The 13,637-nt window shown below is 43.5% G+C and overlaps 1 protein-coding gene across 1 annotated transcript in view; it reads left to right on the forward strand.

Annotated features, from left to right (window-relative positions):
* SH2D4B (SH2 domain containing 4B) overlaps positions 1–13,637 on the forward strand; it is a 90,403-nt gene that overhangs the window by 34,620 nt on the left and 42,146 nt on the right. Inside the window, exons 4-5 of the mRNA XM_035137662.3 lie at positions 5,428–5,575; positions 12,771–12,981. Coding sequence (XP_034993553.3) covers positions 5,428–5,575; positions 12,771–12,981 — 359 coding nt within the window. The remainder of the gene's footprint in view (positions 1–5,427; positions 5,576–12,770; positions 12,982–13,637) is intronic.

Consider the following 13,637-nt stretch of genomic DNA (forward strand, 5'->3'; position numbering starts at 1 on the left):
ATGAATGGTTCAGCAGGGGTGGAATAGTTGCAGACCAGTTAACACGCTCATTTTACCATGCTTAAAATATTTAATACATCATTAATATATATTTTTCCCTGAAAAAATGACCGGGGCAATATCTGAAATAATTTTCAGAAGAGAGAGAACGAAAACCATGAACTCCATTAAAGTTTCATCGTCCAGAAGCATTTTGATTTGGGAAATGAAAGTGTGCTGTCCATTGTGAGAAGGTGTCTAACCATCAATCACACAGTGTTATCGGACCCCTCTTTTCAAAAAATCACTTTTATTCCTTCTGCTATATATCAAGATCCCAAAGTTGGCCAGATGAGAAAATTTTTATCTTCACTTACCAGAGTGAATAGGGAATCCTTCTTCCTCTTGGCAATATTGTAATACCGAAGGCAGGAAGATGAGTCTATGAATGGACTCTACTGAAAAGCATGAGATGATGTAATAATTCACTTTTGGGATTCTCCGGATAGTTCTGGTTCATTTGCACACCCTGATGTGGTAACCGAGTGATGGAAATGCATAGGCGAACCAGCCCATAGAATTTTGGGGTGAATTTGGAGTGTGTTGTTTGTGGTAAGACATCAACAAACACCAACGGATTGCATGCTCAATGTTTCTTTGCTATACGTACTAGCTTTCAAAGACAGAAATGAAGGAACTGGCACAGACAATTTAATATGATATTTTGCTACCCTAAGCTGAATTCCAGTGTGTCTCAGGGTGGTAAAATGTTCCACAACAAATTCATATTTTTTTTTGTCAGAGAAAACAAAAGAAATGAAAGGCAGGATGGGAGACACCTGGCTTGAGAGCAGTACATGTGAAAAGGATCTAGGAGTCTTGGTAGACCACAAACTTGACATGAGTCAACAGTGTGATGCAGCAGCTAGAAAAGCCAATGCAATTCTGGGCTGCATCAATAGGAGTATAGCATCTAGGTCAAGGGAAGTAATAGTACCACTGTATCCGCTCTGGTCAGACCTCACCTGGAGTACTGTGTCCAGTTCTGGGCACAACAGTTCAAGAAGGATACTGACAAGCTGGAACGGGTCCAGAAGAGGGCAACCAAAATGGTCCAAGGCCTGGAAACGATGCCTTATGAGGAACGGCTTAGGGAGCTGGGTGTGTTTAGCCTGGAGAAGAGAAGGTTAAGGGGTGATATGATAGCCATGTTCAGATATATAAAAGAATGTCATATAGAAGAGGGAGAAAGGTTTTCTTCTGCTCCAGAGAAGCCGACACAGAGCAATGGATTCAAACTACAAGAAAGAAGATTCCACCTAAACATTAGGAAGAACTTCCTGACAGTAAGAGCTGTTCGGCAGTGGAATTTGCTACCAAGTAGTGTGGTGGAGTCTCCTTCTTTGGAGGTCTTTAAGCAGAGGCTTGACAGGCATATGTCAAGAATGCTTTGATGGTGTTTCCTGCTTGGCAGGGGGTTGGACTGGATGGCCCTTGTGGTCTCTTCCAACTCTATGATTCTATGATTCTAAAAAGCACTTATCTGCTTCCATGGGCCCCCACTTCTTTTTGCTTGAAAAAACTACATGGGACATTTTTTACCCCAGTGTATTAACTTTAACGGATACCCCCCCCCAAAAAAAAGCACCCCGATGGCAAAAACCAACAGGAGTTCATTAACTACTTTTTGCCTCATCACTTTTTGTTTATAGAAGGAAAACTGTAAATCCTAGGTGGGTGAAGTGTGGGGATATTGTTTACTACTATGGAGGTGACACTATTCTAGAAGGACTACACTATAGGTCTACTTCTGTGTAAATTCTGTAATGAAAAGTGAACCTGGGGTTGATTTCAACCCTGGTTTTGGTAGGAAGGCTAGAGGAGGAACAGGAAATTACTTCTTATAGCTTCGGAACTGAGCTGTGCATTATAAAGGACAACTTTTTTTATTATTATGCACATATCTCCTTTGACTTTAATTAAAACTCTCTCCATGCTTGAAGAAGGCAAACAGTTTTCTTACTAGGAAATAATTCTCTTCCAGCCCTCTCAGGGCTCCACCGTAGTCTTTGCTGGTATGCCGTTACTTGATTAACATAACAAATATAAGAGGATCCTGTAGAGAGGCGTCTATTATGTGACAGGTCCCATTAACATACGTGGTAGATGGCATCTGTTTTATGACTGTAAAATGGGCGTAAGGTTCACACTCTTTGAGTAACAATGTCTCAGTGGAACCTCAGTAATGAAAAAGTTCCGCTAACACAAATGTATGGTTTCCAGCTCCAGCGCCATGGAAAAGTCCACACCATTGTTCCCTTTCAGACTTGTGTAGAATAGAAATGTCTGCCAGGGGCCATGCCCCATTTTTAAATGAATTTTTAAAGCAGGGATTTCCAAACTGTATTCAGGGCACACTAGTTAGGGGAACTGAAAATTTCCAAAATGAAACTGCTGGGGTGGACTTAGGTATTATGACACCCTGTGCAAGTGCCAAAATTTGGTGCCCCAACTCAGCCCTCACGTTGCCTCCCCAAAGGTGGTTAAAGAGGCACCCTGCTTTGGGAAGGATGCATGAGGGCTCTGGCAGGATCCTAGCACCCTCCTACTTCCTTCTCAAAGCCGGGAAAGTGCTAATGAGGTTTTGGGAGGGGAGGACTATAGGACCCTGTCAGAGCCTCACGCCTCCTTCCCAAAGTCCAGTGCCTTGCTTACCTGGCAAGTTCTTGGCTCAGCGTCGAAATCTGCCCCTGTTGAGTACATCTGCCACTATATCTGTAGCAGATAAGCCACATGCAGCAGCCGCTGTCTAATGTTAGGGGGGGGGGGGAGAGACGTAACCTCTAGGAAGGATGTTCTGCAGGCTTCCTTACGCAACCTGTTCTATGGCTGTTGCCCAGAAAATGCAGGTTGTCTCTGGACCATGACTGACTGGAAGGCTGAAGGCAACGAACTGGGCTATCCCAGAATTGTGAGAAGGACACCTACCTATTATTCTTAGAGATGTGAAATATACTCGGAGTCGAGAGTGAATTTCATGCTTTTTTTTTCAGCTTGTAGTCATCAATGAGAAGAAGAATGCCCTTTTCCCAAAACCATCTGCTTATATACATTATTTACACAATGGGCTTTGCGTGATTGGCTACTTCAGGGCTACACCTGTGGGCCAATCAGTTTGTGGATTGACTTCTGCCAGCAGCCTGATTGGCTGCTCCTGAAGGCCAATCAGGTTGCGGATTCACTTCTGCCAGCCGCCTGCAGGCCAATCAGGTTGCGGATTCACTTCCACCTGGAGTTGGATTGGGTGGCTCCTGCGGACCAATCAGACTGCTGATTCTGTATCCTTTTGTTCTATGATTCAGCTCAGTACATAACAAGATGATAAAGAAGCTAACTAAGTTTTGCATTGTGTCAAGTATGCCTCCAATATTTTTTCCCCTGGGCTTTAAAAAGTTGAGGAACAACTACCTTAAAGGGAGAGAGACCCTCTTAGGGTTTGGACCTGGAAACTCTGCAGAGTCTTGTTAACTTTGATGGGTCTCATCATGTGCCAACGTCCTCTGTAAAACAAGTTGCTGAGTTCCCAGCTGATATAAACGGCAAGTATGAAATTTCACGATACCTACTGAATGAGATGTCGCCCTTATAACGGTATTCAGACCACCTGGAAAAACACCTTGATTACTTCCCAAAGATAGAAAGTTGCTCTCTTTCCAATTTTATATTCCTTGAATATCATAATTGCCTATAATTAGCAAATTGCTTACTTTATCCCAGTCATTTCTGAAATGTCATTGGACAGAAACCATCTAGAGAAACCATCCTTGGGAAGCCCAAGACACCTGTCTTTGTTTATTTTCTTCCCCTCTCCTTACTAATAGAAAGTGCCAACTCTCCTTAACCGTATTCTTAAATAAATAAAAATGCTTGTCTCTGAGCCGTGAAGCAACCTGAGCACTTGCTGGTATTTTAAAGGTCATGAAGAAACAGTGTAGGATCTTCTTTTGAAAGATCTTTGAATGTTGACAGTGCTAAAACTCCCACTACGCACCTGGCATCTCTCAAGGTGCAACAGCACTGAGTACCAAGCTGTTAAGAAACAAAAAGGTAACGTTGTTCATAGAAACAAAGCGATTTCTTAAGTCTCCTGCGCAGCCTCTTGGATTTCTCTGCTGCCAACAGCTCATCTGCTTTGCGTGTGGCTACAGCAATTAGCGGAAACTTTTATGACAAACTGCGTAAAGAGTTAGGGCACACTCCTGACATTACACTTGCACAGAGATAAATGTAGCTCATTTATTTGTCCTTGTTTGAAGCAAGAACCCGGCGGGAGCCCTGTGTCTGCCTTGTCTTTACTCGATGGCATGCCCCCATCTTGTTCAATGGGACTGAATTTCCAAACAATAGGATTGCTTTCTCTCCCGAAAGTCTTGGACAGTTAGAGAAGTGAGAGGCTGCATACTTCCTTTCCAGTATTTATTTCTTTGCTCTTCATCCTCATTTCATCCCCCAACAGGACTAGATTGGTATGCTACCAGCTACTAATCACAGAAATTCCTGCCACACAGGTAGCCAATGTTATTTTGGGGATAAGCAAGAGGAAGCCTATGCATCCCTGTTGATGGGGACTCATACTAGAGCAAATTCTCCCCGTAATAATACGAAGCTGCATTTCATCCCGTATTATTTTGTCCCACAGGCAGCAGGTCTCCAGCATCTTAAACTGGGACTTTCCCCAGTCCTGCTATTGGAGGTCTTTTAAACAAATGGTTGAAACTGGGATTTTTGGCATGCAAACCGAGAGCTCTGCTGTGGAGCTCTGAGCAGCATTCTGGACTGAGAACATTTAGGGCCGGGATGGGGAATTGGTGAACTTCCACCATCCCTGGCAATTGGTCATGCTGGCTGACGGTGATGGACCACTGGCTATCCATTTTTGATTTAGGGTTTTATAGGGTATAGTGGGCACTTCGAACCAGTTAAAAGTTTCTAATTGTTCTTCAAAGGCAGTCCCATGCAGAGAGCATTACAGTAATCCAATGTGGAAGTTACCAAGGTATGTATTTCAGACAACCTAATGAAAAAATTAAAAAATTGTCCAGTAGCACCTTAGAGACCAACTAAGTTTGTTCTGGGTGTAAGCTTTCGTGTACATGCACACTTCTTCAGATACAGTCAGCCTAATGAGTTAACTATGGGTGAACTAGGGACCAGACATGCTGTAAAATGGGTTAGTCCATTTGATCACTTGATCAACCAGAACACCAACAATCTTTGTTTTTGTTTTAGATCTAATGTGTCACCAATCATAGTGCAGGATGGTTTGGCTTCCCACAGTACAATTGTCAAGAATCCTGCTCATAAAACGCTTCAGGGAGTCGTAGCACATGACACAGGAAGTTTCCTTATTTGCTGTTTGATACCCTCCATCCTTTTTTATTTTTTTAGAAAAGAGAGGAAGAAGAGAGGCAAAGAGGTGAAGAGCAGATACGGCAACAGGAGGAACGCAGAGCTCAAGAGCTGTACCTGAGCCTCAAGCAAGCCCAGCAGTATAGCGCACAGAATGAAAAGGAAGACCACGAATGGGAAGAACAACGTGAGTAAATTTTAACTGACAGAGGGTTTTAAATGATGCCGTGATCTTGGTTTAGCCTGAGCAAATGGCAGTGTGATGCTATACGACTGGTGAGCCAGGCCTTGAACGGAAAGCATTGTGATCTGGAAGAACTGGTAGGATTACGAAGGAGAAAAACACGGTGCCTTTCTAAATGGCTCAACAGGAAGAAAGAGCTTTGATAGCTTAGATCAGGGATGGGGAACCTGTGGCCCTACAAATGCTGATAACTGCATTTCCCACCATCTTGACCTTAACACCATTGGTAATGTTAGCTGAAGATGATGGGAATCTGGAGTCAGACAACAAGAGGAGTGGGGGTTGGAGGAGCAACACCTCTCCTGTTGATCTTACAGGGATTTTAACACAAACACTTTGCTCCAGTATTTGAGCTTTCCATGTTGTTTTTGCTGGACTGATGTGATTTTCTGCGTATTTTCCATTTTCCTTGGTGAGTTCTTGTTTATGAATCTTGTGCTACCTTATTGCTACTTACTCGGTCTCAAAGAATACAAAACAAATTAGTTGGCCCAATAAAATGCATAACCACCTTATCTCATTTCATTTTCATTTTTTGGTTTATGAAGAATGCTAATAAAAAGCACCAGGAAAAAAAGCAATATGGAAGTGAATTTTATCTGCATCATCATTGTATTCCCTACTTTAGTCCTAGAAAAGAAATATATTGGTGTGTTGAGAATCCTAGTCAAGGACAGTGAAACTAGGAGTAATAAGTGGAATTTACTGGCTTGAAACCTCAGACTCTGGCCTAATTATTAAAAAAAAACCAGATGAGCAAACTTTTGCTCGGGCTATACAACTTCAGACTGCAGGTATGGTTCACATGGTTGAAAGACCATGCAAAAAGATATTAATCCTGCGCTTTATTCTTAGTATTTCTGAGTTGTCTGTATCTAAGGTCCCATTTGCACTATACATTTAAAGCAGTATCACCCCACTAGCTTCTCTTGAGGCAGTCTTCCTCAACCTCAGCCCTCCAGATGTTTTTGGCCTACAACTCCTATGATCCCTAGCTAGCAGGACCAGTGGTCAGCATAGCTGCCAAGTCTCCCGTTTTCCCTGGGAAATCCCCGTTTTTCCAGCTGTTGCTAGCTGAAAAAACGGATTTTTTTGTTTTCCCCCAGTTTATTCTGCAGTGCGACTTCTGGCATGGCGGCCATTTTGGAACTGGGCAAAGCAGCATCAAAAGTCACTTCTGAGCATGCTCCGCCCAGTTCCAAAATGGTGGCAGTGCTACTTCTGGTCTGCTATTTCCGGCGGGTCCCTGTATTTCTGTGACAGCAACTTGGCAGGTATGGTGGTCAGGGATGATGGGAATTGTAGTCTCAAAACATCTGGAGGGCCAAGTTTGAGGAAGCCTGTCTTGAGGAATCCTAGGAACTGTAGTTTCTTAAGGGGGGGGGGTGAGAGTTGTTAAGAGACCCCTCCTCCATTCACTGAGCTATAAATCCCAGAGTGGTTTAATAATTCCGCCTACCTCCACAGTAGTGTGGTGTTGAGGAATAGGGCCAGCCCGCTGCCAAAGCAGTCCCTGTGCTGGGTCTTCCCACCAGAGGGAGATGTAACAGGCCTTTCCCTTTGGCTGGAAAGATTCCAGGTGAGCCTGCCTGCCAGATTGGCCAATGGATTGGCTGCCTGATTGACCCCGGGAATAAAAGTGAGCCCACTGCATACCATTTTTGGATCTCCCACCATCCCTCCCGATTGTTGTGCTTTGAAGCCCGCTTCAGTGGGTAGCTTGGATCTGACCTTGCTATAGATGAAGTCAGTTGCCATATTCAGGGCACCAGGGAGGAATTTCACTACCTCTGGCAAGGGAGAAGTAAGGATACATGCAAAATGCCAACTTGATTGTTTTTATGTGCTTAACAAGTTCAAACTGGCATTCCCAATATATACAATGTTTTGCTTTTGATTCCCTTTGTGTCGTATTTGTTTAGATTGCAAACCTTTGGGCACGGGCTTGGGATTTGTTTTAATTTTCTGCTGTGATCTAGTAAAATGTTAAGCCCTTTACAAAGTAACAACCAAAGTAATGCTGCCTTGCGTTGAGTGCCATTGTGGATCTCAGTTGTGTTATAGCAAGGGCCACATTATCTATGAATACAACCTTATTCATAGAATTTGGAATAATTTATTGAATGCCAATTACCTAAGGACCGTGACCTGCCATTCATATGAGATCAGGTCACTTTGAACCAAATTAATTTTGCATGTGACAAATGATATTCCCATTAACTATGATTGTACCTGGCTTCTAATCAATGAAAGGGGGGGGGAGAAATACTGATTATTTCAGGAATAATTCTAAGCCCTGTTGCTGAAAAGGAGATATTTTCTCTTTGAAGCAGACTTGGAAGGAACTTTAGTATTGAGATTACTTGATTTCTGCCAGAATAATAGGGTTGGAAGAGACTACAAGGGTCAATTCGGCCAACCCACTGCAATTCAAAAATGTTTTGCCCAGCGTGGGGCTCAAACCTATGACCCTGAGATAAGGAGTCTCATGCTCTACCAACTGAGCTATATCCTGGTGTCACATGATTTCTGCCCTTTTATAAGTGATCCTGTGTGGATATTTGGGGGAGCGGGGAGACAGGAACTTGGTAATTGTAAAATAAAAATATATCTTCAATAATAGTAAAAAGCCTTATTACTTGAGAGAAGTGGTAACCTTTTCACCACTGAAAGGGGAGGTCTAGACCTAAATGAGAGACCACTGACCCATTTCTTCTTCCTAAGAAAGAAAGAAAGATGGCAATCTTGGAGGCTGCTCCCAGATTGTGGAACTTCCTTCCACGGGAGGCTAAGCTGGTATCGTTCTGGTTTGTTTTCAATAGCAGCCAAAGACTGTTTGGTTCTGACAGGCATTGGCAACTAACTGGCAGAGTCTTCTATGCTGGTTGGATTTTTGTTTGTGTGTATGCTTTTGTGTTTTGTAGTACAGTGGTACCTTGGTTCTCAAACACCTTGGTACTCAAACAGCTTGGAACCCAAACACTGCAAACCTGGAAGTGTTCTGGTTTGCGAACATTTTTCGGAAGCTGAACGTGCTCTGTTTTGAGTGTTATGCTTCCAGTTTGAGTGCCATGCTTCCATTTTGACTGTTATGCTAGGGTTTGTCTGGTTTTGCTATTTGTTTTGCGTTTTTCTGGCTCTTTTGTTTTTGTGACTGTGTAGAACCCAGTTCAGCTACTGATTGATTGTGTGACTGCAGTACATTGTTTATTGCTTTCATTTTATGGAGCAATGGTCTCGTTAGATAGTAAAATTCATGTTAAATTGCTGTTTTAGGGTTTTTTTAAAGTCTGGAACAGATTGATCCATTTTGCATTACTTTCTTTGGTAAAGCGCCCCTTGGTTTTGGAACACTTTGGTTTTGGAATAGACTTCTGGAACGGATTGTTTGAGAACCAAGGTACCACTGTATAATTTTATTAGAGGTTTTAACGTATTCAGAAATAAAACCCAAACTCTCTTATACAAAGATAAAAGGAAATATATCAAAAGAAAAGCGTAATATAGAAAAAAGAAAATACAAAATACAATATTCATGATCCTCATAAAACACAATTACATCTATCTATAGTTCTCTGTCACCATTTTATCTCAATCTTCCGTGTTTTCAATGCTGTTTTTACTTGGGTCACACTTGTTTTCTTTTTTTAATATATCTGTTTATTGTGTTTTAACTTATGCTGTGAGCAGTCTTGCCATAGCTGCCAAGTTATCCCTTTTTTAAGGGATTTTCCCTTATGCTGAATAGGCTTCCTCGTGAGAAAAGGGAAAACTTGGCAGCTATGAGTCTTGCCCCATTTACTGAAATGACAATATCTGGTCCTTGCTTGTATCTCAGGCTTGTGCCTTCATATGATCCAAGACTGTATGGACTAATCATGCCCTTTTGTTACCCCTCAATGTATGGCAATGCCAGCGTGGCTTCTGTCCACCAGCATCAGAGGCCAGGAAGATGCAGCGATGTCAGTGTTTGCGTCGTTTTGCTATTATGTGCTGACTGCGGGAGCCAAATGATCCATTAGGAGCAGCGCCAGGTCCCATCATGTCTTGCCACCACCAAGTCAGCGGCTGTGCTCAGCAGTGCCAGGGGTCGAGGGGGTCGAAGAGGCGCATTGCTAGCGCAGCTGCTGTGGAGGGTGAATGTTGCAATGATATTGATGACACTACTAATTTATTTAGTAGATGGAATTTCCAACAGAATGGGGATTCATCTCATCATCCCACCGCTATTTATTGCCAAGTCAATAGGCGAAGCGTTACTAATTTTAGTGTTCGGCTTAATTCACTGCTGTGATTCCTCTCGCCGAGCCAAACAAAGAACAACACCATTCTTCTATAGGTAATTGAAATATATAGCCTGTTAGTGCTAAAAAACAAACAATGTTACATGGGCATTTCTCAAATGTGGACACCAGCACTTCATTTCATTGCTGGGTCAAAGCGATGTCTGGCATGATAACATTCACCCAGCCAGATTCCTCTGGTTCTCACAAGTAGGAGACGGTGGTGATGGCTTCCCTCTTGACCCTGGTAGGGAGCTTAGAGATGAGATCCAAGCCCACAATCCTGAGGGCGAGATGGCCCCCTGGCCACAAATGGCTGCCTTATGCTTCTTTGGAGAAAAGCAAAACATTGCACTTGTGAGCACGCTGGTGTGATCAGGGAAAGACATGTCTTCACACTTGACTTTGGCTCTCACTTGCGCTCCTGGAGAGATGTGTCTGTTTGAAAATCGCACAGAAATGCACTGTGGTGTGCCATTTCTTCCCTCTGCACACACGGCACCTGTCATAATGATGGGCATTTTGCCAGTGCATGGATAATAGGCATGCACTACTTGAATTTTCATTGATGTGATCTCAGTTTGCGTGTTTTCCTGTTTTCCAAGAATTACGCCCCCCCTTCTACTGAAGAACAGAAACATACCATGCAATGTTTGCAGTCAAATACCATTTCTATCTTGAATATTTATTGCGAGTTGTTCCCAAATTAGCTACAGACCAAGGACTATTAACAAGCGAGCAGCTGGAGCAAATCATTAAAAAAATGTGATGCATATTCATGGGACATTCTTATAATATACATCCAAGCCTAGCCCTGTGACTCACTGCTCTTCAGAAAAGCAAAGGAGGCCATAAAATATGGAGATCTCCTAATCTGTCCCAAATGATGCGACTTGCTCATGTTCATTCCCAACACAGTAGGAATTCATTCACATCTTTATCAAAGAACTTGCGGTTAGAAATCCTATCAGAGCAGCCAATATGTTTTGCTGTTGTGATTATTCTGCACTTGTTTTTCCTGTGCCAGTAATGCATTCTCCATTTTAGACCCTAGCCCCAGTTTCTGTCTACATTTTTTTCAATGAAATTTTGTCCCATTTACTCATTTATTGCATTCATACAGTGCTTTTCTGCCAAGGCACCCAAGGTGGTTTATAATTATAAAATACCAAAGCAAATATTTGGGATAAAATATACAGCAACAGAATCCTCTCAGGCTGACTGATGGTCGCTTCAGGAGCTGGTAGCAAAATTCAAAGAAGTGCCCGTTTCAAAGCGGAGCTGCAGTTTGGTTTTTGTGTTAGTTTGAGACATGTGAATTAGGCAGGTTCAATTTGAATTGAAAACAGATCCCTCATTCCCCCTAATAGGAAAGATGCATCCTGGTTGCTAGGGGAAAAGGAAGGACAAACTACGGTGATTCCAAACACTATAAAATAAGACAGAAGCAGGAAAAATGTACTAAAGGGGAGGCAAAGATGCAGCACTTGAGCACCTCAGGCAGTGATGTAGCGTGTGTTGATGGTGCCCAGGGCAGGCAAGCTGCTGACATCCCCAAGGCGCACCCCCCCACCAGAGCCAAGCGGGGGCCAGTCTGTCCTGGGGGGACCCCAGCAAGCCACTGTGGCCCTTGGTGGGCGAATCCCTCCAACGCCCACAGAGAGGAGAGCTGGGCTGGGCTTGCCCCTTTCCTGCCTTCTTCTGCCCATGCACACTCACAGTGAACCTGGGCTGCTCTGCTGCCTTCCCCACGGTGGGATGGAGATCCCTGCAGAAACTGGCCCCTGCATGGAGGCACCTGGTTGTGTCCCCTCAGAATTTTGCATCTGGGGCCATGGCCCCCTTGGCCCCACATGCTATGCTACTGACCTCAGGGATTCCTACTGCTGTCTCATTTCACAGAAATCATTTAGAAAGGTGCTTGCACATTTGGGTTCCATAACTTTATTTTTAGGAGGGCTAGTGGCTTACATTTTTGAAAATGAAAGCACAGATTCTGGAGCACCTGCCCAGGGGTGCCAATGAAGGTCTTCATAGTGCCCACGTGCACTGTGTTGGCAACTTCTGCTCTAAACCCACAGTTATATTAAAAAGTCTCTGTATGGAAAAAAGCAAGCAAGCTGGTAAGGCGAGGTGAGCAATGCATGTCATTGGGGCTTGTTGTTGTTTAGTCGCTTAGTCGTGTCCGACACTCCTGTCTTCCACTGCCTCCCGCAGTTTGGTCAAACTCTTGTTGGTAGCTTCGAGAACACTGTCCAACCATCTCGTCCTCTGTTGTCCCCTTCTCCTTGTGCCCTCACTCTTTCCCAACATCAGGGTCTTTTCCAGGGAGTCTTCTTTTCTCATGAGGTGGCCAAAGTATTGGAGCCTCAGCTTCAGGATCTGTCCTTCCAGTGAGCACTCAGGGCTGATTTCCTTAAGAATGGAGAGGTTTGATCTTCTTGCAGTCCATGGGACTCTCAAGAGTTTCCTCCAGCACCATAATTCAAAAGCATCAATTCTTCGGCGATCAGCCTTCTTTATGGTCCAGCTCTCACTTCCATACATCACTACTGGGAAAACCATAGCTTTAACTATATGGACCTTTGTCGGCAAGGTGATGTCTCTGCTTTTTAAGATGCTGTCATTGTGGCTTAGGGCCAAACAATATAGAGTTTGACCCTTGGTGCCTTATTTGTAGAATGTTATGTGTTATTTTTCTATTAGTTACAGAAGGTCTTCCAGCCTCACCTTGATGTTTGGGATTGGATGGCTTTCCATGTTGCTAACATGGTACCTCTCAACTTAGAACTGCAAGTTCTGGCTTGCTGAAGAAGCAAAGACACTGATGAGTCTCTCCTTCCTCATCCCTACAGTACGTCGCTCAAAAGCTGCGGATGAGGAAAGGAGCCATAAAGCACGCCGGGCCCGGGATGAGTATCGGCGGCAATCCTTGCGGGCAATCCAGAAAGGAAAAGTGGCTGGTCTCAGTAACCTGTTCCAGGCAGCTGGTCTGAATATCGAGCCAGAAGCAAAGCTGAATGACGCCTGTCCCATTCCAGCATTCACCATGACGGTATCAACCAGGTTAGTTTGTATTAATAAGGTGACCCAGGCCTGATTGACATGTTATGGCTCCTATATGGAGGCTGTTGCAATGATTCCCCGTGGGAAGAGGCAGTGGGGGAAAGCAAGATTCTTGACAAGATTGCTCTGGAATGCATCCAGAATTAAATGGCAAACAATCCAACAATTTTAAAGTCCAGTGCATTTTAAGGTTGTGGTTACTTTTTGCAGAGGGTTAATCATGTCCATATACAGTGGTGCCTCGACTTACGAATTTAATCCGTTCCGAAGGCACCTTCGTAAGTCGAAAAATGAGTAAGTCGAAAAATGCCATTGGAAGTGCGATTTCCCATAGGAATGCATTGAAAACGGAAAAATTCGTAAGTCGAAGCAACCCTATCTAAAAATTCGTAAGTCAAAAAATCCCTATCTAAAACCGCCACAGTTTTTTTCCGGATGCCGAGACATTCGTAAGCGTGCGGCCATTATCCCCCATTTGTAAGTTGAAAAATTCGGTTGTCGAGTCGTTCGTAAGCCGAGGTACCACTGTACATGGACATATGGCATAAACAATCATTCTTGGATATTATGGCATAAGGTTATGTGGATTCCTTTGAGATGCCTCTTAACAACAACTGGCACCTTGTTTATTTTTAGTTTTATTTTAAGCAGAGGGA

The sequence above is a fragment of the Zootoca vivipara genome, chromosome 5, assembly GCF_965207765.1.
Source record: "Zootoca vivipara chromosome 5, rZooViv2.hap1.1, whole genome shotgun sequence".
Lineage (NCBI taxonomy): Eukaryota > Metazoa > Chordata > Lepidosauria > Squamata > Lacertidae > Zootoca > Zootoca vivipara.